Consider the following 26247-nt stretch of genomic DNA (forward strand, 5'->3'; position numbering starts at 1 on the left):
TGCTACAATGGATAAAAGGATGGTTAAGAGGGTTCTCTTACGAAGAAAGGCTTAAGTTTTGCAAATTACAGTGTCTGGAAACTAGGCACCAGCGGGGTGATCTGATAGAGGTGTACAAAGCCTTGAATGGTTTGAGCATGCTCAATGCTGATGGGATTCTTCCTCTAGCTCAGAAAAATCACCTGAGAGGGCATAAATTCAAATTGAGGAAAGACAGATGTAGGATAGATGTGCGGAAATTTGCCTTTAGCCAGCGGGTGGTTGGTGGGTGGAACAGACTTCCATCCCTTGTCGTGGAAGTTGATAGCCTAAATAAGTTTAAGGCTCAGCTGGACAGGTATTTCGAACGAACAGAGGGGTGAAGTGGAAGTGGTTATTTTTATTTATTTATGTTACTTTTTTTTTTTTTTTTTTTTTTTTTTTTTTTTTGGCTGATGCTGCATAAGCTTGCTTTCTTGCATCAAATGCCTCTACTAATGCTAATGCTAATGCTAAAAGTGCGAGAAGACAGAGGGTGGTAATCAATGGGTGCTGCTCTTCTTGGACTAATGTTATTAGTGGAGTCCCACAGGGTTTGGTGTTGGGCCCACTGTTGTTTTGTATATTTATCAATGATATTGATGAAGGTATATCAGGCTTAGTGTCGAAGTTTGCAGATGATACAAAGGTTGGCAGGGTTGTTAATGACAGTAATGGCAGTGTGCTACTGCAACAGGATCTAGATAATTTGGGCAGATGGGCTAAGAAGTGTCAACTGAAGTTTAACCTTGACAAATGCAAAGTACTGCATATGGGTAGAAGTAACCCCAGAGAAATGTACCAACTGTGTGGTAGAAAATGAAAAAGACCTGGGAGTAATTGTGCAGGGAGATATGAAGTTTTCTGAGCAATGCAGACAGGCTGCCAGGGCAGGTCATGGGGTTTTGGCAATGATATATAGGAATTTTGCTAGCAGGGAAAAGGAGGTGATTATCCCTCTGTATAAGGCAATGGTCAGGCCACGCCTCGAGTACTGCGTACATGTCTGGAGGCCTCATTTTAGGAAGGATGTAGATTTACTTGAGCGTGTACAGAGAAGCAACAAGATTGGTGAGGGGAATGAAGGGATCCTCTTATCAAGAGAGGCTTAAGTTCTGCAAATTGCAGTGGCTGGAGACTAGGCACCTGTGCGGTGATCTTATTGAGGTGTATAAGGCCTTGAATGGGTTCAGCACGCTGAATTCTGATGGGATCCTTCCACTTGTTCAGATTACGAACCTAAGGGGGCATAAATTCAAATTAAGAAAGGACAGATGTAGAATAGATGTGCGGAAATTTGCCTTTAGCCAGCGGGTGGTTAATTGCTGGAACAAACTTCCATCTGTCGTTGTGGAAGTTGATAGGTTGAATAAATTTAAGGAGGAACTGGACAGGCATTTGGAGGGAATGGTGATTTTTTTTTTTTTTTTTTTTTTATTTGGCTGATGCTGCATAAGCTCATACATCTGCTTTCTTGCATCACATGCCACTACTACTACTACTACTACTACAGCAGAGCGTAACATGTCAACTGGAATAGCCAGCACGTGACTTCTAATGCTGCCCTTCAGATCTGCCAGAGTTTGACACCCTTCCCGATAAACCTGGTTTTTCAAAAAACCCCACAACCAGAAGTCACATGGGATGAGGTCCGGTGGTTGGGGGTGGCCAAGATGTCTGAAAACAACAGCTAATGACCTATTCATCCGTAAAGTGTTGCCTTAGCAATCTTTGGACACACTAGTGGTTGTGCGGTAGTGCACCAACTTGTATGAATATGGTATCCTGAAGGCACCCATGTTGTTGCAGCTCTGGTATTGTGAAATTTGCCAACATTTCATAATATCGCCATCCAATGACGGAACTGGTGCAGGGTCCAGTGCAGGATTATCTATTAAGATAATCCCTCACTGCTTCTCTAACCAGTGACTTCATTATTTACCTTGGAACAGAAGGTAACTTATAGCATAATTAGCCACAAACCCTTTTAGCCCCTTTGTTCATAAGAGAGATATTGTTTTGTTTTCCAAACTGTAGCAATCTCACTTGAACCTCATATAGTTATAGCCAAAGATTTGCTTGCCTCTTTTTCCTGTTACTTCTAATATAATTGGACAAGTTCTATTAGCTGCAAATATTTATTTATTCAATGATTTCTCTTTCACTTTCTTTTAAGTTACCACAATAATAATTTATCTCCCAGTTATAACTTGGTATACTTTGGTAATCCCGTCCCTAAAGATTTCATCACACGTGAATATGGATGCAGAATATTTATTCAGTTTGTCAGCAACCTGAACGGGATCATCAGTAGTTATGGCATTCATATCATGTGGCCTAAGTTGCCCTTGCACCAGGATCCCTCTCTCTATATCTAAAGGACCACTGTAGTTCCGCTCTTTCATTCTAATGCTAATGTAAGAAAAAAAAGAATTGGCTAAGGTAAAGAGAGCCAAGACGAGAATGACGAGAAATGGATAACTTACGCAAAAAATTAGTTTCCCTACACCAGACACTAGCGCTGCTCGCTCAGTAAACAGACGGTAGGTGTTATTGGTCTGGAGCCGAAACGAGAAGGATATATTGATTGACAGGTAGGTGGGGCAAATGATAAAATGATTGGTGGTGGGCACGACAGACGACAAGCTATTGGGTAGTCATTGTTTGGCCTTATAATTTGTATTTATGAGTAAAGAATGATGCATAATAGTTTGGGGATGAACGGTAAACATGTAATAGTAGCGATGAATCTTTTAAAGATGGAAGAAATTTGTGAGGAAAATAAAACGGTTGAATTTTTGATGAAAACTAAATTAATAAAAGTTTCGTTCTGTTCATTTTTATGTTCTTCATTATGATTTTTTTTTATGATTTTTTTCTCATTATTAAAAGCAGATTTTTTGGAGTTCATGAGTGTTTTTACTATACTGTTGATTTAGGTTTGGTTACGAAAAAAGGAAAAGGTTTCTTTATTTTTCATAACCTGACATTAAGTGGTAGGTTAGGAAATAATAGAAAAGGTTTCCTTATATTTCGTGACCTAACCTTAAACGTTAGGTTAGGAAATAATACGAAAAGAAAGAGATTCTTTATATATATAGTGAATAGCTATTGAGGTGTTGATTGCTGTTATGATACGTGTGTATCTGCACGAGTGTCTTTAAAAATAAAAGTACAGTAATAAAAGTCCACCCATGATTCTAAAGAAAAAAAGGTTAGGTTACACCCTTCATTTTGGGTGGGGTTCAAGCTCCCATGGGATTAAAGTTCCCATGGGATTCAAGTGGAGGTAACCTGACCTTTTTTCACCATTATGGAAAGCGTTCATTAGGGCATGTGCGATTAGCGCAAGTTACCATTAGTGCTACTAAAGTGATACTAAACCAATGTTATCGTGTGTTGTGATCATGCACCAATCAGCACATTATTTGTCATACCTACCCGTCAATTAATATATCGTTCTCGACTTTGCTCCACACCGATGACACCTACCATCTGTTTACCAAGCGAGCAGCGCTAGAGTGCCGTATCGGGAAACTAATTTTCTGCGTAAGTTATCCGACTTCGTTCTCATGTTGGCTTTCTTTACCTTCGCCAAGGAATTCTTTAGGGATGGGATCCCTAAAGAATTTATATTGTGCCAGGCAGATTATGAAATCTGACTTACCTTGCCTAACCTTCCTAGTGACTAGATTGCAGACTAGTTTCTGTTCACTATAGGGCAGGTATCTGTATCCCTTGATAGTTTATAATCATCCTATGATTTTTCCCCCTTTTATCACTAGTTTCATCAGTTCATCTGACATCCATTTAGGTTTAAACCTTGAACAGTATCTTTTAGTTGGTATAGAAAGGTTAGCAGCATCTATGATTACTTTTCTGAACTCTTCTTATTTAGAATTTGTAGTTATAATTAGTAGTGACAAACCACTCACCTCTACAACACCAGATGAGAATTTGTTCCAACAATCGGTAAGGGTATCCAATCCACGTGTTTTACAAATTTTTGCAGCTCCGGCGAACACTAAGTTTTTATTTATATTTAGCCGTTTTATTGACTTAATTGTTATATTAAATTATTTTCTATAAGTAGCTTATAGACATAGTCAGGCTCCTTGGTTTATTTTGAATTTAGATAGTGTGATTTTGAAAGTTAATTAATACTTAGTGTGAGTAGATTTACCATTTTTAACTTGCTGCCATTGTTATATGATACAACATATATCCCGAACTAGATAGCATAAGGTTTAAGGTAAAACTAGATGGCGAAACATGTAGCACGGTATTTGAAATCTGTTAGCTTAGTATAGTATTATCAATTAATCAGTAAAATTTATTAATCTTGTTAAACTTCATTGTCAATTAAATTGTACTTTTTTAATTAAATACATATGACTTAGATTTTACAAACGTAACATTATTAATTAATACATATAACTTGATGAGATGTACAGAAGTTATATAACGAAACTCAGAGATAATACTCAATGCTGGAAAAATATATATATATATATATATTAGTGCTATAACTGCATTGGGGTATAAGTTTAGGGTTATAATTTTGTATTGAAATTGAAATTTTATTTGAAATTGAATCGAAATCATGACTCAGACCAGAGCAGCAAAGCAAAAGGCTCAAGCTAATGGGAGTGCTGTAGCTCAGGGGAGAACTGGGGGGGGCAGTTGCCCTCTGAATCACAGCCTTTTAAAATGTACTGTTTGTTTGATGTTTGTGGAGCAATCAGGGAGAGGACATGGTATTGCCAAGGGGAATGTCTTTTTGTGTGCACAATGTAAGGAGTGTGAGGAAATCAGGCGACAACTCAGTGTTGTTATGGACCTATATGAGAGCTTGAAGGACAGGGTGGATGCCGTTGAAGGATCTAAATTGAGGGACCCATCAAGCTCTCAACTGCCTACTTCAATGCACTTGAACATCATGCAACACAGCAGCAACCTCCAAGGCAGAATGCGCTGGTCTCACAGGAACTAGTAGTTGTCGATGGCTGGCTCTATTGTCAGGGAAACGGGGAACATATTGTGCAAAAAGGATAGGTGAAACAGGACCAGGGCATGTCTGCCAGGGGCAAAGGTTGATGACGTTGTAGAGGAGATATCATCTTTTAAGGGCCCAAAAGATGATATTGTTGTACATGTTGGCACTAATGATATTAAGAGTAGGAGACCAACGGAATTCCTTAACAAGTGCAGGTCACTGTTGAATAAAAATAGTGAATTAGGGTTGAATTTGAAAGTGTCTACAATTCTGCCCAGACACGATAAGAGAGAGTATATGATGAGAACCTTGTCGATCATTTCGGCCCTGGAGAGATTGCGCAAGGCTCAAGGGGTAGAATTTTTCTCAACCTGGTCTGTGCTTGTTAAAAGGAGAGACTGCTTCTACAGGGATGGGATACACTTAAATAGAAAGGGTGCAAGAATATTTGCTGATGCTATCGAGGCAGTGTTAGGAGGTTAGACAAGCAAAGGCAGGTTATGAGAAATCTTTGGCAAAGGATGTAAAGGAAAAACAGCAAAGACCTCTCTACTTATGTAAACTGTAGAAGGAAGGGGGATGAATCAAATTGGTCCACTTGATATCGATGGTTCAACTGCTTAGGTAACTGAGAAAACAGCAATGTGTATTTTGCATCTATATTCACATATGAAAAATTCTGTAGGAAAGCCAGAAGTTTATCAAATTCTAACAGGAAGCCAAATGGTTTTGTAATAACTGGGAGCAAAGTGGACGACTAATTGTTGAAGTTAAACCTAAGAAAGGCACCTAAACTTAAGAAGTTAAATATAAGAAATATGTGGATATTTGAATTTAGCCAGTGGGTTGTTGATTGCTGGAACACACTTGCATCTGTCATTGTGGAAGTTGATAGCTTAAATAAATTCAAGGAAGAACTGGAGAGACTTTTGGAGTGAATGGATAGGTGAAATGAGAAGTGTTTTATTATTTTTTTTTTTTATGATGATGCTGTCTAAGCTTACTTTCTTGCATCATATGCCTCTGCTAATGCTAATACTATATGCAATACTTTGCATTTGTGAATGTTATACCTCGATTGCTGTTTCTCAGCTCAACTGCCTAATTTTTGTAGATCTTGTTGCAATGGCATACTGTCGTTAACCACCCTGCCAGCCTTTGTATCATCTGCAAAATAGACATTAAGCCTGATATACTGTCATCATTATTATTAATAAATACAGAAAACAACAATGGGTCCAGCACAAACCTGGGGGACTCTACTGATAAAATTATTCCAAGAAGAGCAGTGTCCATTGATAATTACTGTCTTTTCCTCTCAACCATCCTTTATCCATAAGAGAAACTGGCCCTTAATGCCACACTGTGCCAATTTGTATAGCAGATTATGTGCAAGAATATCAAAACTTTTGTGAAATCTAACAATATGATGTCAATTTCTTTTTTTAATGTAAATGAAAACCCCAAACATGAAAGGCATTAGTAGAGGCATTTGATGCAAGAAAGCAAGCTTATGCAGCATCAGCCAAAAAAAAAAAAAAAAAAAAAACCACTTCCACTTCACCCCTCTGTTCGTTCAAAATAACTGTCCAGCTGAGCCTTAAACTTATTTAGGCTATCAACCTCCATGACAAGGGATGGAAGTCTGTTCCACCAACCAACCACCCGCTGGCTAAAGGCAAATTTCCTCACGTCTATCCTACATCTGTCTTTCCTCAATTTGAATTTATGCCCTCTCAGGTGATTATTCTGAGCTAGAGGAAGAATCCCATCAGCATTGAGCATGCTCAAACCATTCAAGGCTTTATACACCTCTATCAGATCCTCGCTGGTGCCTAGTCTCCAGACACTGTAATTTGCAAAACTTAAGCCTTTCTTTGTAAGAGCACCCCTTTGTTCCATTCACTAATCTTGTTGCCCTTCTCTGTACTCGTTCCAGCAGCTCTAGATCTTTCTTGAAATGAGGCCTCCAGACCTGTATACAGTACTCTAGGTGTGGCCTGACCATTGCCTTATACAAGGGAATAATCACCTCCTTATCCCTGCTGGAAAAATTCCTGTATATCATTGACAATACTCCATGAGCTACTCTTGCAGCCTGTCTGCACTGCTCAGAGAACTTCATATCTGCCTGCACAACCACCCCCAAGTCCCTTTCATTCTCTACCACTGTCAGTGTAGTACCACAGAGTTGATACGTTGCTCTGGGGTTGCTGTTTCCCATGTGTAGTACTTTACATTTGTCAATGTTAAACTTCATTTGCCACCTCTCAGCCCATCTGCTCAACCTTTCCAGATCCTGTTGCAGCAGCATAGTGTCAGTAGTGTCCTTGACAACCCTGCCAACCTTTGTATCGTCTGCAAACTTGGACATTAAGCTTGATATACCATCATCAATATCATTTATAAATACAGAAAACAATAATGGACCCAACACTGAGCCCTGAGGGACTCCACTAATAACATTAGTCCATGATGAGCAGTGTCCATTGATTACCACTCTCTGTCTTCTCCCCCTCAACCACCCCTTTATCCATAGCAACAATTTGCCTCCAATGTCACACTGCTCCAATTCTAAGATCCAAGTATATAATATAAAAGCTATTCTCTGCATCCAGTTCTTTTGTGACTGCATCATAGTATCCAATCAAATTGGTCAGGCAAGACTTCCCCTTAACAAAACCATGCTGTGTCCGAGCTATAACTGAAGTCTTGTCTAAATGATCCTGCAGTGCTTCTTTAACCAGTGCCTCCATTAATTTTCCTGGAACAGAAGTTAAGCTCACAGGTCTATAATTACTTGTGTCAGCCTTTGATCCTCCTTTGTGAATTGGGGTCACATTTGCACATTTCCAGTCTAGAACCTTTAGTGCTTAGTATCATGTGTAGGCTGAAAGAAGATACTTGTTGACACAAGACTTGAATTTCTGTAGATTATAATTTTTAGGAGTACATGTGAATGGAACTTGTTCCAGAAAATGGAGGTAGGAATAAATAAGGAAGAATAAAAGTTTTTTTCTGTGAGTTTGAAGTTGGACACTAAATCATTGCTGACTGGTGGCACACGTTAGGTTTAGTTTAAAAGATACAGAGAGAGAGAGAGAGAGAGGCGGGGGCAATTATAGAATCCAATTCAGTGCCTATAGGAAAGGCATGCAGCAGAAACAATGTGTGTGAGACAGGGAATGGAGAGACTTTGTAGGAGATGGGTCATTAATTAACCTAACTGTGCTCTTTTGAATGGAGCCTAGAACCCTAAGAAAGGTTATTGGGCACCACCTTAAATGTGGGAACAATATTCCATGGTAGGACAGATTTGAGATTTGTACAGAGTGAGTAGCTCTTTAGATAAAATGAAACACTCAGCAGTAAAGAAAAAAACCCATTTCTCAAGAGACAATAGAAGTCAGGGTAATTCCTAATAGAGATAGATTATCTTGTTTAGAAATTTAAGTGTTGTTGAAGATAAGCATAGGAGCAGAAGAATCTGTTTTGTGAGATGTAATACAAGACTAATAGAGATGTGTGATCTTGTTTGGAAAGATCACATATCTCTTTGAGTTTTAGAAGGCTTGAACTTAACTAAGTTACCTTTGTTTCATTGGAGAATTACCTGGTAATCAACATTTATGGAATCCATAGTGTATATTCAAGAAGTTGAAGCAGTGTGTACAGGGAAAAGATTTTCACACTGGAAGGTAGAATGCAATGTGCTATCATCAGCAAAACTATTGGATAGCATTTCCATTCAATGGAAGAAGGTCATCAGTATAAAAGAGGAAAAGAGTGGAAAAAGAACTGAACCTTCAGGGAAACCAGAATTGGTGAAGTGAGAGCCATCATCCATAGTGAACAGTTATAGATAAAACTGGATACCTAACCAATTCCAAAAAATACTTGAGAAACCATAAGATGAAGCTTATTTAGAAGACCTGTATGCCAAACACTGTCAATAGCCTTTGAAGTGTCAAGAGCAACTGCTTGAGTTTCACAAAACTTTTCCATTGAATTTGTTCATAGATGGGTAACTAAAAAATATCTGTGTAAATACACCATAGTGAACTCATAATGAAAAATTACATAAGTAGTGTAAAGGTATCGATTTAATTGTATCTCATATTGTGACCTTCACGAGTTGCCTTGAGCATTTATATTTTATTTAAGTATTATCTTGCACACCTTTTGGCATCTCTTATATTGTAGAAATTACTTCACAACTGGGTTGGCATGATTGCAACATCAGGGTACCTGCCCACCCACTGAGGATAGGCCAGTAAGCCTTGAAATGGTGCCGTCTAGGTAGGGGTGCCCACTGAGAATAAGTAACAATAGTCTTCTCTATTAGTGAAGCATTGCTTATTCAAAGTAGTGGAATACATGGTAACTTGTGAAGGTAGTCACAATATGAGATACAATTAAATCGATGCCTTTACAGTACTTATGTAGTTTTTCATTATGAGTTCGCTATGGTATTTTTACACTGATATTTTAAACTCGTAATATATTATGCTTTGAGCATTTATATTTTATTTATAGATGGGTAACATAAGTCAGTATATTGGCTATGGATCAATGCTGACTGCATTCTTAATGGTGATAGTTGATAAGATGGAAGGTTTCTAGATAGTTTAGAAGTTGGCAGTTAATGGATTTCTCCATTACTTTAGAAAAAATAGAAGTAAGTGCAGTGGGAAGATAATTGGAAGGGAAGGATTTGACTCATTTTAGGAACTGGCTATGGAATAAGAAAGTGTAAAAAAGGCAACGCAGAACAGGAATGAGCACAGGTTTGAGAACAAGTGGAGAAATATCATCAGAACCTGATACTTTCTTAAGGCTGTTCAAAATTCTTCTGACATCTTTTTGATGGAAGACCACAGGGGGTAATTAATGGAGTATACAGGGAATGGTAGGAGGTAGTTTACCAAGATCATCAATATAAGCGTTAGAATAAATGTAGGATGCTATCAGGTCAGCTTTATCTATAGCTGAGGTGGCAATAGAACCATCGAGTTTTAACAGAGGTCAGAGTACAGAGTGGCAGAAGTTGTGGCCAGTAGCTTTGGCAAGAGACCAGAATGTTCGACTATCGTATGGACAAGAAGCAAAATTTCTTTTCATAGCCTGTTCAGAATTTACTTTGGACTGATTAATAACTGCTTTACAATTGCTGCAATATTTGGTGTAGAAAGAAAATTAACCTGGAGATATGGATGCAAGCTAATGCTGTTCAAGATAAGAATGTTGCCTATTGCAACATTCTTATGGTGAACAGCTTTAGCACATTTATTGGAAACCAAGATTTACACAAAAGATGACTTTTTACGGTGGAGTGTGGAATAAAGGATTTCATCTCTACAAGAATAATTTCACTGATACGATCTACTACTTAGCCACATGGTGCAAGAAAGCCTGAGGCTTATGCTACACCAGCCAAAAAAAAATTCCCGAGTTACCTTGAGAGAGAGAGAAGTAGAAGGGAATCATCAAGAACTGAGAAACATTGATATCAGAAGATTTAAAACAGTAATCTGACCAAGGAAAAAAATAGAAATCTCGCAGCTCATCCCATTTTACATTCTTGTAGTGCCAAATAATATGAGGTTAAGAATGGCCACTGGAGAAAGGCTCCATTGGAGAAGAGAACAGCACCATATGGTGAACTGAGGGTCCTAGAGGACCACTCACCTCGACTGTGTATTTGGTTGTTTGTAAGAAAAAGATCAAGAGTGTTGCCTGTGGTTAAGATCTAAGATTGTTTGGTATTCTGGTAGATAAATGAACAGTTTGGGCTAGGTCAATAGTAATTGCAAAAGCATTAGCGTCTTCACTTAAGGGTTTGTGTTTGACTAGAAAACGTAAGGTAGCTAGAGTTGTGGACATTAAAATCACCAAGGAAAATTGCCACACCATTAGAAAAGTTGGACTAGAGAAAGGCAGGGTTCAAAGAAAGGAAGTCAAAGAGTTCCAAATAATTACTGGAGTCAGAAGAACAATGGAGGCTACAACTGAATTTGACAGAATGGGATAGAGAGAGATTTTAAGCCACAGAAGATCAAAAAGTGGAGATTACAAATTACTAAGTATCTGACAGGGAATATCAGAGCAGACATATGTACAAGTACCATCTTTGAGGGAAAGGAATTGTACAATGAATAATTAAGACAACTGAGACAAGCAGTGGTTGAATCCACCAATAATCGGGATTCTGTCAAAAAAAGTAAGCAGGGTTTGGCCAACTGTAAATGAGCATCAGTGAGATTGGAACTGAGACCACTTATATTTATGTAATGAACAAGTAAGTGTTTGAGAGTTTTAGAACTTTTCGCAGATAAGTTTGATGTATTAGTTTGACTCCATGATGTATTCAGTATGAAGAAAAGAAAAGGTGGGGAGGACATGTATGAAGTAATGACATTTTTGGATATGACGTACAAATGGCAAGAATATACTGTTCCTTGACATAATGTGGCTTTGACAGAGTTCCCACATACCCACCACTCACTCTCTCCAATCACTGTCTAGCAGATAGCATCAACATTATACACTAGTTGATCCAGATGCCTCCTAGAGTTACCAATAGGTTTAGTCTAGTGAATTATCTATCCCAGCCTGCAAACACCATTTTAGAGCTGTACCCTCAAAATGTAAGGAAAAATGAATCTCACCATGATTCTCATCATAACCTCAAATGACATAATAATTCATCATACTACTTGATGGAGGAGATGGGTTATTGGAACTTTGCTCTGGAGACTAATCATGGGATTCACCACTTCGCGCCTCCAATAAGCAAAGTGGCCACATTGCACTAGTTGGTGTGTCATCTGCCACCTGGTATTGCCTGCTAACACAGAGGAGCAGCATTCCTCTGTGTGGCACCCCCTGCTGACATTTGACCTCCAGTATAGTAGGTGCGGTATTTCATGACTTGCACATGAGGGTTATATCCAGGGTTAATAACAGTTCCACCATCATGAAAGTACAAGTAAAGGATTTTGTTGATGCAAAACAGCCAGACTTGGGTTGTTTGTCACCTGACATTTGAGTCAGTTAGTTGTTAATTAATTAAAAGTCAAGACTATTAGCTACATTAGACTCTTGGGTAGCAAACTCATCTTGTCATAACTCAGAGAATGTCTTTGACAACCTCAAGGACAAAATTTTTGCATCCAGTTTCTTTGTTACTGTGTCATAGTATCCAGTCAGACAAGATTGCCCTTTAATAAATCCATGCCATGTCTGCAGTGCAACTGCATTCCTGTTTAGATGATCCTTCATCATTCTGTAACCATGGCTTTATTATTTTCCTTGGAAGAGAAGTCAAGCTAAGAGGTCTATAATTACTCATGTCTCCTATTGATCCTACTCTGTAAATTGACTGAATCATCAACAGTTAATCCATTCACTTCTAGCGCACCAATGTAATTCATCTCCTTTCTTCTACTGTTTTCATAAGTAAAGAAGTCTGCTGCTTTTCACTGAATTCTTTACAAGTGACCGTCTCATTATCTTACCTTGCTTGACCTCCTTTTGACTTGATTGCAGATTAGTTTTTATCTACTGTGTTACCTGATAATTTATGTTCATCTCATGTATTTTTCTTTACTGCCATGAGTCTCATCAGCTCATCTGACATCCATTTAGGTGTATGCCTTGAACTGTATCTCTTAGTTGGTATAAAATGGCTAGTAACTTCTTCAGTAACATTCCTAGATGATTCCCATTTTGAATTTGCTGTTGGTAATTTCTTCAGTTAGTCCCACTGCATAGAATTTTAAAACTGTCTGAGTGAGACTGCTGTAGTTACCTTTACGAAAACAAAATACCTTTCTCTTGCCTTTGACAGTGGTCTCATTTTTAAGTAAATCCCACATCAATACATTATGGATCAGCACATCCTGGTGGATTTTTATCTGTGGCCTCTTAATAAATGAAGGGTTACTGCTGATAATCAGCAAGAGTATTGCTTTCTCTTTTTCCCCCTCTAACATGCTGGTGTAGTAAACAGTCATGAAAATTTTACTACTGTGTGAATAACCAACCAACCATCCAATCTGTATCTGGAAAGTTAAAGTTCCCCATTATATGACATTCTGATAGTGGCAGACTTTATATGTTTGTATAATTGTTTCTTATACTCATATTACATAGGCCTATAACTAAATGTCACTGCTTATTTCACCCATAATCTGGCATTGTTTTGGCCACCCCTGTTCACTAGCTGTGCTGCCTTAGATTTTGTGCTTCTTAACTAAGAACATAACCTTTACCCCATCCTGTTCTGTATGTCCTTCCTGTATTACTGAGTTGGGGTGGGTGGTTGCCACTTGACAGTAAACAGTATATCCTTCCTGTACACATTGCACTCCCTGTATTCAAATCCTGAATCCTTTATACTGAGTGAATTTGCTGTTGACACCACGTCTCTGATCTTCTCACAATACCTGCAATTAGATGATTTGATCAATACTATAAATTCATTAAACTGATTTACTGTGCTCCTAGCATTAGTGTACATATGAGTATACCTGCAACTATTTTTACTCTTAGTAAACTTACACAGCTTGTGTATTTGCTTGTTCCATGAGGGCTCTCAGGAGGTCTGAAAATTTCTTACACCTTGTTTTTTCAGGTTTACTGCATGTTCAAGTAGAAGTGCAATAATTACTTTCACCTCTGATTGTGGCTACTGTTAGTCTGTTTGCGAATCCCCCAGTCTAGCAGTTTTCCAACCCGCCTAACACCACCTTGAGAGCATCAGCAAATATTCCCGCACCTCTTCTGTTTACATATCATGCTGAGAAAAATTCTTCCCCGTGAGCCTTTCACAGTCTTCCTACAGCCAATTTATTGACAAGGCTATCGTGATGTACTTCTTCCTATTGTGTGCCTGGACAGGATTGCAGATATTTTCAGTTTCAATCCTAACCTGCAACTTTTTCTTAATATTGCTTTGTACATGTGAATTAAGTCTCAGATCTACTTTTAATAACATTATTGCCAACCTGTACAACAGTATCATTTTCTGTGCCATTAATAGATGATAGCTGCTACTTCACATACTTTAGCCCCTGGCAGATGTTCCTTGGTCCTGTACCACCCGTTCTTTCTGCACAATATATTTCAGACTTCTCTGGAAAACAAGTCACCACTATAGCTACTTCGTCTGGCACCAAGTATCACTGCTGCGGAGGATATCTTTGTGGTGTCTGATGCTGGAGCTTTAGGCCAGGCTGAGTGCTTGATGGGTTCCTAGATTTTAGTCCTTTGAGGGCATCAATCCTCTTGTTTAATCTCTCATATAATTCATCAGAATGCTGAATTTGCATTTAACAGCCTCATGCCCTCTATAGTGAATGCACACAAAGGCATTCCCTATGGCTCTGTCATGTTCTGCTTGAAGTAGCTTTACTAAAAGAGCAGAAGTAACATGTATATCATAATCCTGATTTGTATGGGAACTGCTCTTGAAAGTTTTCTCCCAAACCAAAGCACTCCTGCTACTTTGAGCCCTTTGCTTTGCTGCTCTAGTTTGGGGAATGATTTTAGTCTAAATTTAATTTAAGAACAACACACAAAAGTAAGAGATAGAAAAGAATAACACTGCATCACTGAAATGTTATTTCATTTCACCCATCAATGAAAATTATGCTCTTTTAGATTACGTTACGTACTACATGATAAATTCAGGTTATTAAAACATGGTTTTATTGCTATAGATTATAGTCTGTAGGCCTCTTCTGATTCTGATTGCACTACTGCAAAGCTATGTCTAAGACCCTTCAAGCTTTGGCTATATCAATATTCTAACAATGGCAGCAGAAATTCAATATTTTTATTGATACAACATAATGGTGACAGACATGGACTGTGGGTTCTTAAGCAATTACAAAGACCAAGTAATGAACAAATTCCCCAAATTAATCAGGAATCCCAAATAATTACACTATTAATTTTAAATTAAAAGTTACGAAAAACAATAATTTTAAACAATAAAGAAAGTTCCACGTAGCAGCTCCCCAACATCATAAGTTGCTCCTACTAAGTGGAATTTAAAAACTTGCTTTGCTTTAATAAAGTTGATTACAATAAACCTGTTACAATTACCTTTAAAGCAAAGTACCTATTTTTTTTACCGTTGATAGTAGTTATATCTTTAAGTAAATCCCATATCAATGATTATGACCACTCACACTTTTATCTACAGTCTTAATGCATGAAGAGTTAATTCTGATAATCAGATTGAGAGTATTGTAGAAAAGAGCTATTCAATACATCAAGGAAAGCTCTGTCACTGCTTATGTAACAGAGTTAATGTATCTTGACGTCTTTGTTAATGTTAATTGCAGAATGAGCTGTGTTCAGGGTGGCCAACCGTCCCAATATGGCCGGGATTGTCCCAATAAGAGAGGGAAAAATGCTAATTTATTGATTTTACGTATTTTTAATTAATTCTAATAACAAGAGAAAAATGAGAGAAAGTCTAAAGGCATTTTGTTTGTCACTGAGTAATGAAGAAAAGAAAATGCATGTTGATAAAAAGAATGGGTGAATTTTTTCTCAAAATTTCCGGAGGCAAATAATTGGTCTTAAATTGTAAACTCCATATTAGCATTCTACATTCAAATGCTTCATCAGAAAGAGTTTTCAGCTTAACGAAAACTGCTTGGCGAAAAGAGAGAAACTGTATTTTATTAGAAAATTTAGAAGCTGAACTTATAGTAAAAGAAAACTATAACATATCCTTTTCAGGATTTAAAAACTTTTTTTAAAATCTTCAGAAGGAGATGAAATTTTAAAACTAGTGAAATCTAAAAAAAAAAAATATATAAAGTAAAAGTAGTCTTCCTCACTATTTTTAAAATAATAATATTATTATTAGCCATATAGTGCAAGGAAGCCTGAGGCTTATGCTGCACCAGCCAAAAAAAAATTTCTGAGTTACCCTGTGAGAGAGAGAGAGAGAGAGAGAGAGAGAGAGAGAGAGAGAGAGAGAGAGAGAGAGAGAGAGAGAGAAGTAGATGGAAATCACCGAGAAAGAGAAGAATGATGATATCCAGCTCTGGACCCTGGGTGTACCAAACCCATACTCACCAAATGTGAGCCCCTGGGGTTGAATATTATAGTTTCTATAGGACAAATACATATTAACAACAATCATATTACAAATAAATACTATGATTGATTGATAAAAAAAATTATTTTAATTATAATTTTATATTTTTCTTTTACTTTTTGAAGGAAAAATGCTATACTACACATTTCGTTTCAAGTTGTCCCACTTACAATTTTCAAAATATGGCCACCCTGGCTGTGTTAGTCAACTTCATGTGAATGACTAAAGCATTGATAATTTTGCACAGTTGTTGATAAAAGTGAATAAATATTTTGAATCTATTCTCACATGAATTTTTAGAGATTGATGCTAGAAGACATGTATAGTATCTTATGTGAGGAAGCTCCCAAATGCTAGTTCAACTCTGCCATGTTGCACTGTGTTGATACAGAATTCTGCAGAAATGCTAGAAGTGTGTGGAGTGCTGTGTGTATTGTTTAATTGTTTCTGGACACTTAGCTACCAAAAATGTGTGTCCTGACACCCTTCTATGGCAGACCACAATGAAGTGCAAGCCATTGCTGACTTCAAATGTCACATACTGAATATCTGAACTGAGTATGAACCATTCCTCCCCCCCCCCCCAAAGTTGATACTAAAATTATTAACAAATTCCATGCCTGTACAAGATTGGTGCCAGCAATTACAAACACAGCAGAGAAGAGAATAGGAGAAAAAGAAGGAAGAATAAAAAGTTAAAATTAAACATGGATAGAATAGCTCAAAAGGAAAAGTCAGGAATTAAAAGGATATAGAAGAGAGAAATATAGATCCTGCACAGGATAGCCTATGCCATAGCTGATCCTGTCTCAAGACCAGCTGAGTCCAGCAGTAGTTAGTAGACAGCAACTGTTCTTCTTGAACTTGATCTTTTCCGTCATAATCTTTTGAAGAGAGAATTTCATCAGTTTCCCCGAATTGTCATCTATAAAAGATGATGCAACTCCAGAGGACATTGAAAGGTTCAGTAGTCACCTCAACGAACTTAAATTGGATACGGAAAAATGATTTGAAGATATTTTGAACTTGAAGGTGTATGACTGGTGATAAATCCTTTTACTGCAAATTTTGCTGAGGTTGATATAACTTGCCAAGAAGAACTATTAGAACTTAAATATGATGAAGAGAGCAAATATAATTTCGATAATGGTGGATACCAAAAACCCTAGAAAAATGTCTACGTTATATCCAGATATGTGGAAAATGATATTTAATTTATTGATACCTTTCCCCACCTCATATCTTGTAGAATCAGGCTTTAGTACTGTTAATCATATTATCACCAAGCAGAGAAACCGTCTGAATGTCACCGAAAGAGGAGACCTTCGTTTGTTCCTTACGAAAATCAAATCAAATATCAAATATTTAGTCTCGCAGCATCAGCCTCAAGGATCTCATTAATCATTAATTAAAGGTAATTTCAATAAACTTTATTTTTTTCACATTTAACTTTCTTTTTCTTCAATTTAAGCAGCTCCTGCACTAGTAGGTGCGAGAGCTGCTTATTGATGGAGATGCAGAAATTCATTAAATTTAAATTATCTATGTATAAACATACATAAAGTATAAATAAAAAGATAAATTTAAGTACATATTTTTTACAACCCCTCCCCTCTAAAAATTACTTCACACTTGCGCTAAATTGAGTTACTGCGGCACCGGTGGGCGGTAAGGAAATTTTACCATCAACAAAGATACAAAAGTGGGCGATAGGTATTAAAAGGTTCATGACCCCTGCTGTAAACCCTGGAAAGAAGTTCACCTAAGGCCTCCTCAGTCCCTTGCCCTGGATGAAAACTATATTGATGACTTTAAAGAGCATTCAATAAAAAGACAGTCTAGATGGGCAGCAATAAGCCACTCAAGGGTTCAACCTAAATTGGATAATAATGCAATAGGACAATAGATTTTAGCAGGAGCGCCAGTTTTGGCGATTACTTTTAACACTGCTACTCTTCGAAGGTCAGGAAAAGTTGCCTCATTCAGACATTTATTACAGTGTGACAAAAGCAGATGGATAAAGTTTATGTAGTCATTTGATAAAAATCCCCTTAAGGTTATAAAGTTCAGGACAACTGTTGTTATTGATTATAGAGATTACCAAATGAACTTCTACCTGGGTGAAGCAAGGAATGGTTTCAGAAGAAACATAAGCACTGTTGAGAGATCTAATTTATTGATGAAAAGGAAAGTCACAGCTGGGCTCCCAAAGGAGGAAATGCATCAAGTATGGCACTAACAGTTCTAGTCCAAGTCAGAGTTTCAGCATTGTTGAGAGTCAACAGATTGGTAAATTTCTGGAGCATGAACCTTGTTTCTGGAGGGACAATGAACAAATGCCCCCAGGGGTCATAATTACCTGTAATTAGAACAAATAATCTCCAAGTAGATCTTTTTACTGTCACTTACCCTTGATATATTGCCTTTTGAGGTCACTATATTCATTTTTAAGCTTCTTTCTGCCTGATGGCCAGAAAGAAGCTTAATGTCATTAGACGGACCTGCAGGTACGATTAACACAATTGTGTAAGATGGTCAAGTCATGATTCCACCACAGTGTTGGACATTTAGGCAACACTTTCCTTGTAACAGCACTGGCATTAAACAGAGCATCTTAGATATAAATACATTAATCAGATGCAGAGCAATTACAGACAGAATTCAGCATAGATTCTAAGAATGAAAATTTAAGAGCATCATCATCAAAGCAAGACAAAAATATATGTTTAAGAGAAAAGCAGTAAAGGTTCTGCAGTAGAAAAGAAGTATCTGAAATTAAAGGATTAATAATAAAACTGATGTCTCTGTCTGTGATCACTAGAGCAAATTCCAGAGTTAACAGAACAGTCAGAAACAGTGGTATATGAAGTCAGAGTTATGGCGATATTAGTCTCTCCAGAAGTAGGGCTGAAGCTAAAAGGCATTGCCAGGCTGGTTGAGAGTAACAAGGTGATGAAAGAGTAATAATTTTTCAAAAAGTTTATCTTTAGAGTCAAAAGAAGAGGAAAAACCAAGTATAGATTTTGCAGAGACATCTGACGTGATGAACAGGTGTGCAGAACCAACAGTAGCAATATCAGAAGTAGGTGACAATATAAAGAAACTAAAAAATAAGAACTGTTAAAAGTGGAAACATGAATGCAGACAGCATGCGAGGGCTATTGATTTTGATATTAAGATTAGAATTGGTGATAATAAATGTAGAGTATGGATCAGCATGGTCAGAAAAACACACATGAACAGAGGGTAGCCAGAATTTTTTCCTAGATGATAATATGATTCTTGAACAGCCAGTATGTCAAACTGTTGAATGTCAGGCATTGTCAAACTTCATCTGCAACTGAGCAGAATCTGTGCATATTAATTTGAAGGGCATGTAAATGAGGAGTGATAGTCATTTGGGACAATGATTATATGGTGTATTACTCATAATTTGTTCTTAAGTACATTAGTTCTTTAATCCTTGTAAATTCTCAGCAGTGTGAATCACAAACAGGGTGTCTAGAATCCTCCTTCCTAGATTGACAGTTTGCACATATAGAGGTTCAGATTTACATGGACATTCAGTGCCAGAAGGCTGTCCAATACAAACTGGTAGTTAATTTTCTTTCTTTCTTTTTTTTTTTATGATAATTGAAATGAAGCTGGAAGAGAATTTTTGCAGCTAAAAGTAGGCAGGACATCTGCTACTGATGGGATATATCCAATTATATTAAAAGGAGCAGTAAAAGTGGTAATAAAATCTTTAATGAAAAATGAAAATAATGGACAAATTAAACCCAAATCTGTGATATATTCCCTGCTCATCAGGGAATATGTTACAAAATCATCACCCCTCTATAGTTTAAATTATCAAATGTAGCAAATAAAATGCAAATTTAAATGTTAATCCAGCCAGTTTGACAGGTTTAAACCAGAGAAAATATGCAAATTGACTTTGAAAACTAAATCAGTTGTAATAAAATCATTAAAGCAAACCAAGTGACAGAATTAACTAACGCATAATGAAGAAAACAATGTGTGATTATGAGCATTCAAACTAAAGAGAAAAGTGTGGTACAGAAGAAACACACAAATCAAAGGGGGCAGGAGACAAAACCAAATGCAACAGACCATGTTATAATTACAGAACTAGTGGCCATAAATTCAAATTAAGTAAAAGAGATTTAGATTGGATTATTGGAAGTTTTCTTTTCTCCAGAAAGTTGTTGATTATTGGAATAAGTTGCTTCCACATATGGTTTGAGGTTGACAGCTTGGAGAAATTCAAAGGCAAGTTGAATAAATTTCTTTTCCTTTGTAAGTAGGGAATCACATAGGTAGTTTCTTTTATTCATTGTTTTTATTATTATTAGTATTATTATTATTATATATATATTTTTTTTTTGACTGGTGCAGCAAAAGCCTAGGCTTCCTTCCACCATTTTGACTAATACCAGTATTATTCAAGTCATTTGTGATAATCACATCAGGAATATTCCTCCCCTTGTACTCTGTTACCGCTGTATACAGATAACAGTCATCAAATTGATTCAGCAAATTTAGGTTGAATTTCCACTCAGAAAGTGGTAAGGTGAATTTTCTCTTAATAAGACACTTAGACTTACCCAATGAAGTTGCATATTGAGACTAATCACACTCATTGCTGTCATATAGTCAGTGGTTTTCTTTCTCTCAATTTTTGTTTAAGCTCCCTGAAATTGTTTTGAATCATGGTATTATCTTACCACATTCAGGAAGCTTTTGATCAGAAGCTTCTGATTAAAACTAATTCCATGTTAGTTTCTGTCATGTTTTGTGAACTTTTTTTTCCCCTTATGAATATTGTTTTTTTTTTTTTTTTTTTTTCCCTCTTATGAAGGCATGTTTTTTTGGAAATACTAGCCTTTAAGTTAACATGATGTGTGTTATTAACTGTTTTGATGTAGCTTAATCACTGATATAAATTATAAATAGATGAAAATTTATGCCTAATACTTTGTTACTAACACTTTTTTACCAACTAGATGAAAGTGGTGCATCCCATCGTTCATCTCCTCATGGTAGATTACGAGGAAGAGGAAGATCATTTTCAGGTGGAAGTGATGACAATACTAAACAAGGAATTGGAAATTTGCCTCAGATATCTGTACTGGATTGCACAGATGTGAGAATTATTCTTATTTATCTCCTAATTACTATACAGGATGTTTTTAAAATTACTTGCATCCAGAACTAGAATAATGTCTGGTGAAACTCTGTTGTGAGCAGAATAAACAGTAGTACTCTGTGAGGTTGCATTTTCAAGAAAGTTTGTAATGCCAAATATAGTTTAGACATGTTGACAGTTAAATTAAGATAATTTAACAAAACATATACATCAAGAAAAAACCTCTGTGACATTATTTATGTGATGATATATTTGCAAGTTGGAAACCATGATTGACACATATCATATTGGACAGTGCCACTATTGTTCATCCTTTGTCTTCAAGGTGGAAATTGGCCATCCTGCATTGTACAGCCGACCTTCAGCATGTTAAGGTACATTCACTTGCACACTTTGCAACATATTAGAATGTACAGTAGTGATGAGGGCATGTTAGCTACCAGGTCGTTCATGCTGTTAAATGACATGTGGCACACTAATTCCTCTAAATGTCCCCAAAGAAAGAAGTCTACAGTATTAAGATCACACTTGTTATTTTATACCTTGTAGTTTCTATCTGATACATTCATGTATAGTTATATCAGATGTGAAATCACAAATATTGCTGGCTCTTTTTCTTCCTAGTGTCTCGACAGAGCTGTGCTGTTTATTCTGCTTGCAATAGTCATTTTTTTCCCCATAACTGATTACAGATAAGTGTCAGTTGTTTCATTTTTGAACGGTCAGAGATTAGTATTAGTAAAGGCATATGATTCAAGAAAGCAAGCTTATACAGCATCAGCCAAAAAAACAAAAAAGAACCCCCTTCTCATTTCACCCATCCACTCACTCCAAATGTGTGTCTAGTTCTGCCTTGAATCTATTTAAGCTATCAAATTCTACGAGAGATGGAAGTTTGTTCCAGCAATCAACCACCCACTGGCTAAAGGCAAACTTCTGTACATCTATCCTACAACTGTCTTTTCTCAATTTGAATTTATGCCCTCTCAGGTGATTATTCTGTGCAAGAGGAAGAATCCCATCAGCATTGAAGCATGCTCAAACCATTCAAAGCCTTATACACCTCGATCAGATCACCTCACAGGTGCCTAGTGTCCAGACACTGTAATTTGCAAAACTTAAGCCTTTCTTCGTAAGAGCAACCCCTTGTTCTATTCACTAATCTTGTTGCCCTTCTCTATACTTGTTCCAGCAGCTCTACATCCTTCATAAAATGAGGCCTCTAGACCTGTATACAGTGCTCAAGGTGTGGCCTGACCATTGCCTTATACAAGGAGATAATCACCTCCTTATCCCTGCTAGAAAAATTCCTGTATATAATTGACAATACACCATGAGCTACCTTGCAGACCATTTGCACTGCTCAGAAAACTTTATATCTGACTGCACAATTACTCCCAGGTTCTTTTCATTCTCTACCACAATTGGTGTAGTACCACACAGTTGATACGTTATTCATGGATTACTGCTTCCCATATGCAGTACTTTACATTTGTCAGTGTTAAACTTCAGTTGTCACCTCTCAGCCCATCTACTCAACTGTTCTAGATCCTTTTGCAGCAGCCTAGTGTCATTAACAACCCTGCCGACCTTCGTATCGTCTGCAACCTTAGACAATAAGCCTGATATACCATCATCAATATCATTAATAAATAGAGAAAACAACAATGGACCCAACACTGAACCCTGGGGACTCCACTAATAACATTAGTCCACGAAGAGCAGTGATCATTGATTACCACACTCTGTCTTCTCCTACTCAACCATCCATTCACTCCTTTGTGAATTGGGGTCATTTTTCCACATCTCCAGTCCATGGGTACCTCCCCTGAGTCCAAGGAAGCTCTCATAATTATGGCTAAGGGTTTGCTTACTTCCTTTGCTGCCTCCTTTAATATAAATGGATAGATTCTATCACCCTAGGTGCCTTTATCCATAGCATAAATTCGCCACACTGCTCCAATTTGTGTAACAATCTTCCATGTGCAACAGTATCAAAAATTTTTCTAAGATCCAAATATATGATATCAAAATTATTCTTTGCATCCAGTTCCTTTGTGACCATATCATAGTATCCAATCAAATTGGTTAGACAAGACTTCCCCTTAATAAACTCATACTGTCTGAGCTATAACTGAAGTCTGCTCAAATGATCCTGCACTGCTTCTTTAACTAGTGCCTCCATTAATTTTCCTGGAACAGAAGTTAAACTCACAGGTCTATAATTACTTGTGTCAGCCTTTGATCCTCCTTTGTGGATTGGGGTCACATTTGCACATCTCCAGTCTGTGGGTACCTCCCCTGAGTCCAAGGAAGCTCTCATAATTATGGCTAAGGGTTTGTTTACTTCCTCTGCTGCCTCCTTTAATATAACTGGATAGATCCTATCCACCCTAGGTGCCTTTCTTATGTTTATCTTCAACAATTTCTCCTCCACTTTGCTCTCAGTTATTACAAAATAATCTAGCTCACCGCCAGAGTTTAATTCATTCTGGCATTTGCCTTCCTGATGTGTGAGTGTAGATGCAAATACTCATTTAGTTTGTTAGCTACCTGAGCAGGATCATCAACGGTTGAACCAAAGACAGATTTCTCGTAATCTGTCTTTGCCTGCCCAACCTCCTTTGTTAGTTAGTTAGTTAGTTATTTGGTTTTTAGGAGCATTAGCAACTAAGGCCATATTGCTCCGGGATATGCGATGGTCATTCCCTGACCTTTCCACATCTTCCGTATTTGGTGGTGACGGGCTCGAACCCCGGTCTAATCAAGAAGCGTGTGCTATGCACTGCTGCTCCTTCCCATCTGGCTACGGAGGAGCCCACCTCCTTTGTGACTTGGTTACCGACCAGCTTATATTTATCATAGGCTTCCTTCTGGAGTTTGCATAAGTAAAGAAGTCTATGTTGTTTTTCTTATCCTTTGCTGAAGATTTCTCGTAATCTGCCTTTGCCTGCCTAACTTTTGTAACTTGGTTACCGACCAGCTTATATTTATCATAGGCTTCCGTGTCACCTGTTAATTGATATGTATCCCATGCATTTTCTTCTCTGCCACATGTCTCATTAGTTCATCTGACATCCATTTAGGCCTAAACCTTGAACAATTTCTTAGTTACTATGAAAAGCCTAGTAGCTTCCAAGATTAATTCATTGAATGCTTCCCATTTTGAATTTTCTGTTGGTAACATCATCAGTTGGTCCCACCATATAGAATTTAAATACTGTCTCAGATCACCGTAGTCACCTCTACGAAAGCAAAAACCCTTCCCTCTACCCCTAATGGTAGTTACCTCTTTGAGTTAATCCCACTTCAGCACACTGTGATCACTGCCACCTAGTGGTTCCTTTATGTGCAGATTCTTAATGCATGAAGAATCACTACTGATAATCAGATGAAGAGTATTATTACCTCTGAGTATTACTGAGATGATATTGTTCTTTAATTCTTTGATATCTAAGTAGAGTTTGAATAATTTTTATTCTCATTTAGGAATGCAACAACAATCGTAATGACAAACACATGTTGAGATTGTGAAAAGATAGATAAGGTTGTTGTTTTTTATGATTAATTCTGTGAGGAAATCACATAAATGTTATTCACCGAAATGTATTCTTATATGCAGAATCTATTTATTCAGCTTTTGAATAAGTTTTTATTTTAGTGTTCAGCATATTTCCCTTGAAATACAATGCACTTTTCCCAAAGTTGTCCAAGTATTTTAATACTCGGAAGTGTAACTGGGCTTCTCCACAATTTAGTCTTTCATAGTACGCATCACATCTTTGTCTGAGTTTAAACTTAGTCTGCAGGGTGGTGCTCTTTAAGTTTTAGAAAGAGGAAGAAATTGCTGAGTAAGGCTTGGGAAATAAGAATAGGTGGTCCAGCCTTTAAAACTCTATCTGTAATTGCAGCCATCAACAGTAGACTGGTGTTCTGTTATGATTTCTCTCATAATTTCATCTTGATGGCTTTAGGCATTTTCTATTAATTGTGCATGACACCAGCCTGTGATTGTGATTGCATACTCAAGGTATCAACAGGCACCAAGCCCTGAGAATTCCAAAAGTGAAGGCAATCATTTTGCTTGCTGAACAGACAACACAGAATCATTTGGGTATCAGAAGTGATGTGTTGCCAGATCCATGCTTTCGCACTTGAACTTGAGATCAAAGTAGAGTACCCACATCTTCCATAGTTATGAATCCAAAAAGAAATAAGTATTACCCATGCATGCATTATACAAACATTTTTAATTACTTTTGTACTTCAATTACTAAACATTTTATATGCAAATGATGACATTTCTGGGTTCATTATAGAGTCATATCATTAGGCCAATTTAAAAGGTATTATTGGGGGGGGGATAAATTCCCAGATCACTGGAGAGTAATGATGTTGAAATTTATTTTTGTTATTAGCTCCTGCACTTTACACTTGAGAGATTTTTTTTGTTAAGTTAGTTTGATGATAGGATTACGTACTGAATCCAGAAATATCAGAGGTACCATTTGCATAGAAATGTTTAAATTTGATTTACTTGGTGTAAGAACTTTGTATCTTCACTCTTAGGTTTATGGCAAATAAGCTTAAATTTCAGGATTTAATGCGATATTTCCTTTAATTTAATTTAATTTGTTTGTTATTAAATCACTGGGGTCCAGGGGTATATGTATATCATGTATTATTCTTCCCCCTTCACACACTGGTGATTGAAAAGGAACCCGAAATATAATTTCAGTCATGTCTGTCAGAGGAAACATGTTAAAATAGCTTATCCCCAGGAAAATCTATTTTGTGTATTCCAGTTTCCAAAGACAAATAGTCATGATTTTTATCTTTAATGTGACTTTCATACAGTCTATAAAAACTACCCACAAAAATGTAACATATTTTTCAATTAGCAAGAAAAAGCTGTACTTGCATCTGATGGTAGAGTGCACCATGGAGTCCCTCAGGGTTCAGTGT

General features: G+C 37.1%; 1 protein-coding gene across 1 annotated transcript in view; it reads left to right on the plus strand.

Annotated features, from left to right (window-relative positions):
- LOC150091382 (uncharacterized) overlaps nt 1-26247 on the plus strand; it is a 576879-nt gene that overhangs the window by 423888 nt on the left and 126744 nt on the right. Inside the window, exon 7 of the mRNA XM_090390158.1 lies at nt 21140-21279. Within this exon, the coding sequence (XP_090246284.1) occupies nt 21140-21279 (140 nt within the window). The remainder of the gene's footprint in view (nt 1-21139; nt 21280-26247) is intronic.

The sequence above is a fragment of the Mastigoproctus giganteus genome, chromosome 1, assembly GCF_048544385.1.
Source record: "Mastigoproctus giganteus isolate SK-2022 chromosome 1, ASM4854438v1, whole genome shotgun sequence".
NCBI classification, from domain to species: Eukaryota; Metazoa; Arthropoda; class Arachnida; order Uropygi; family Thelyphonidae; genus Mastigoproctus; species Mastigoproctus giganteus.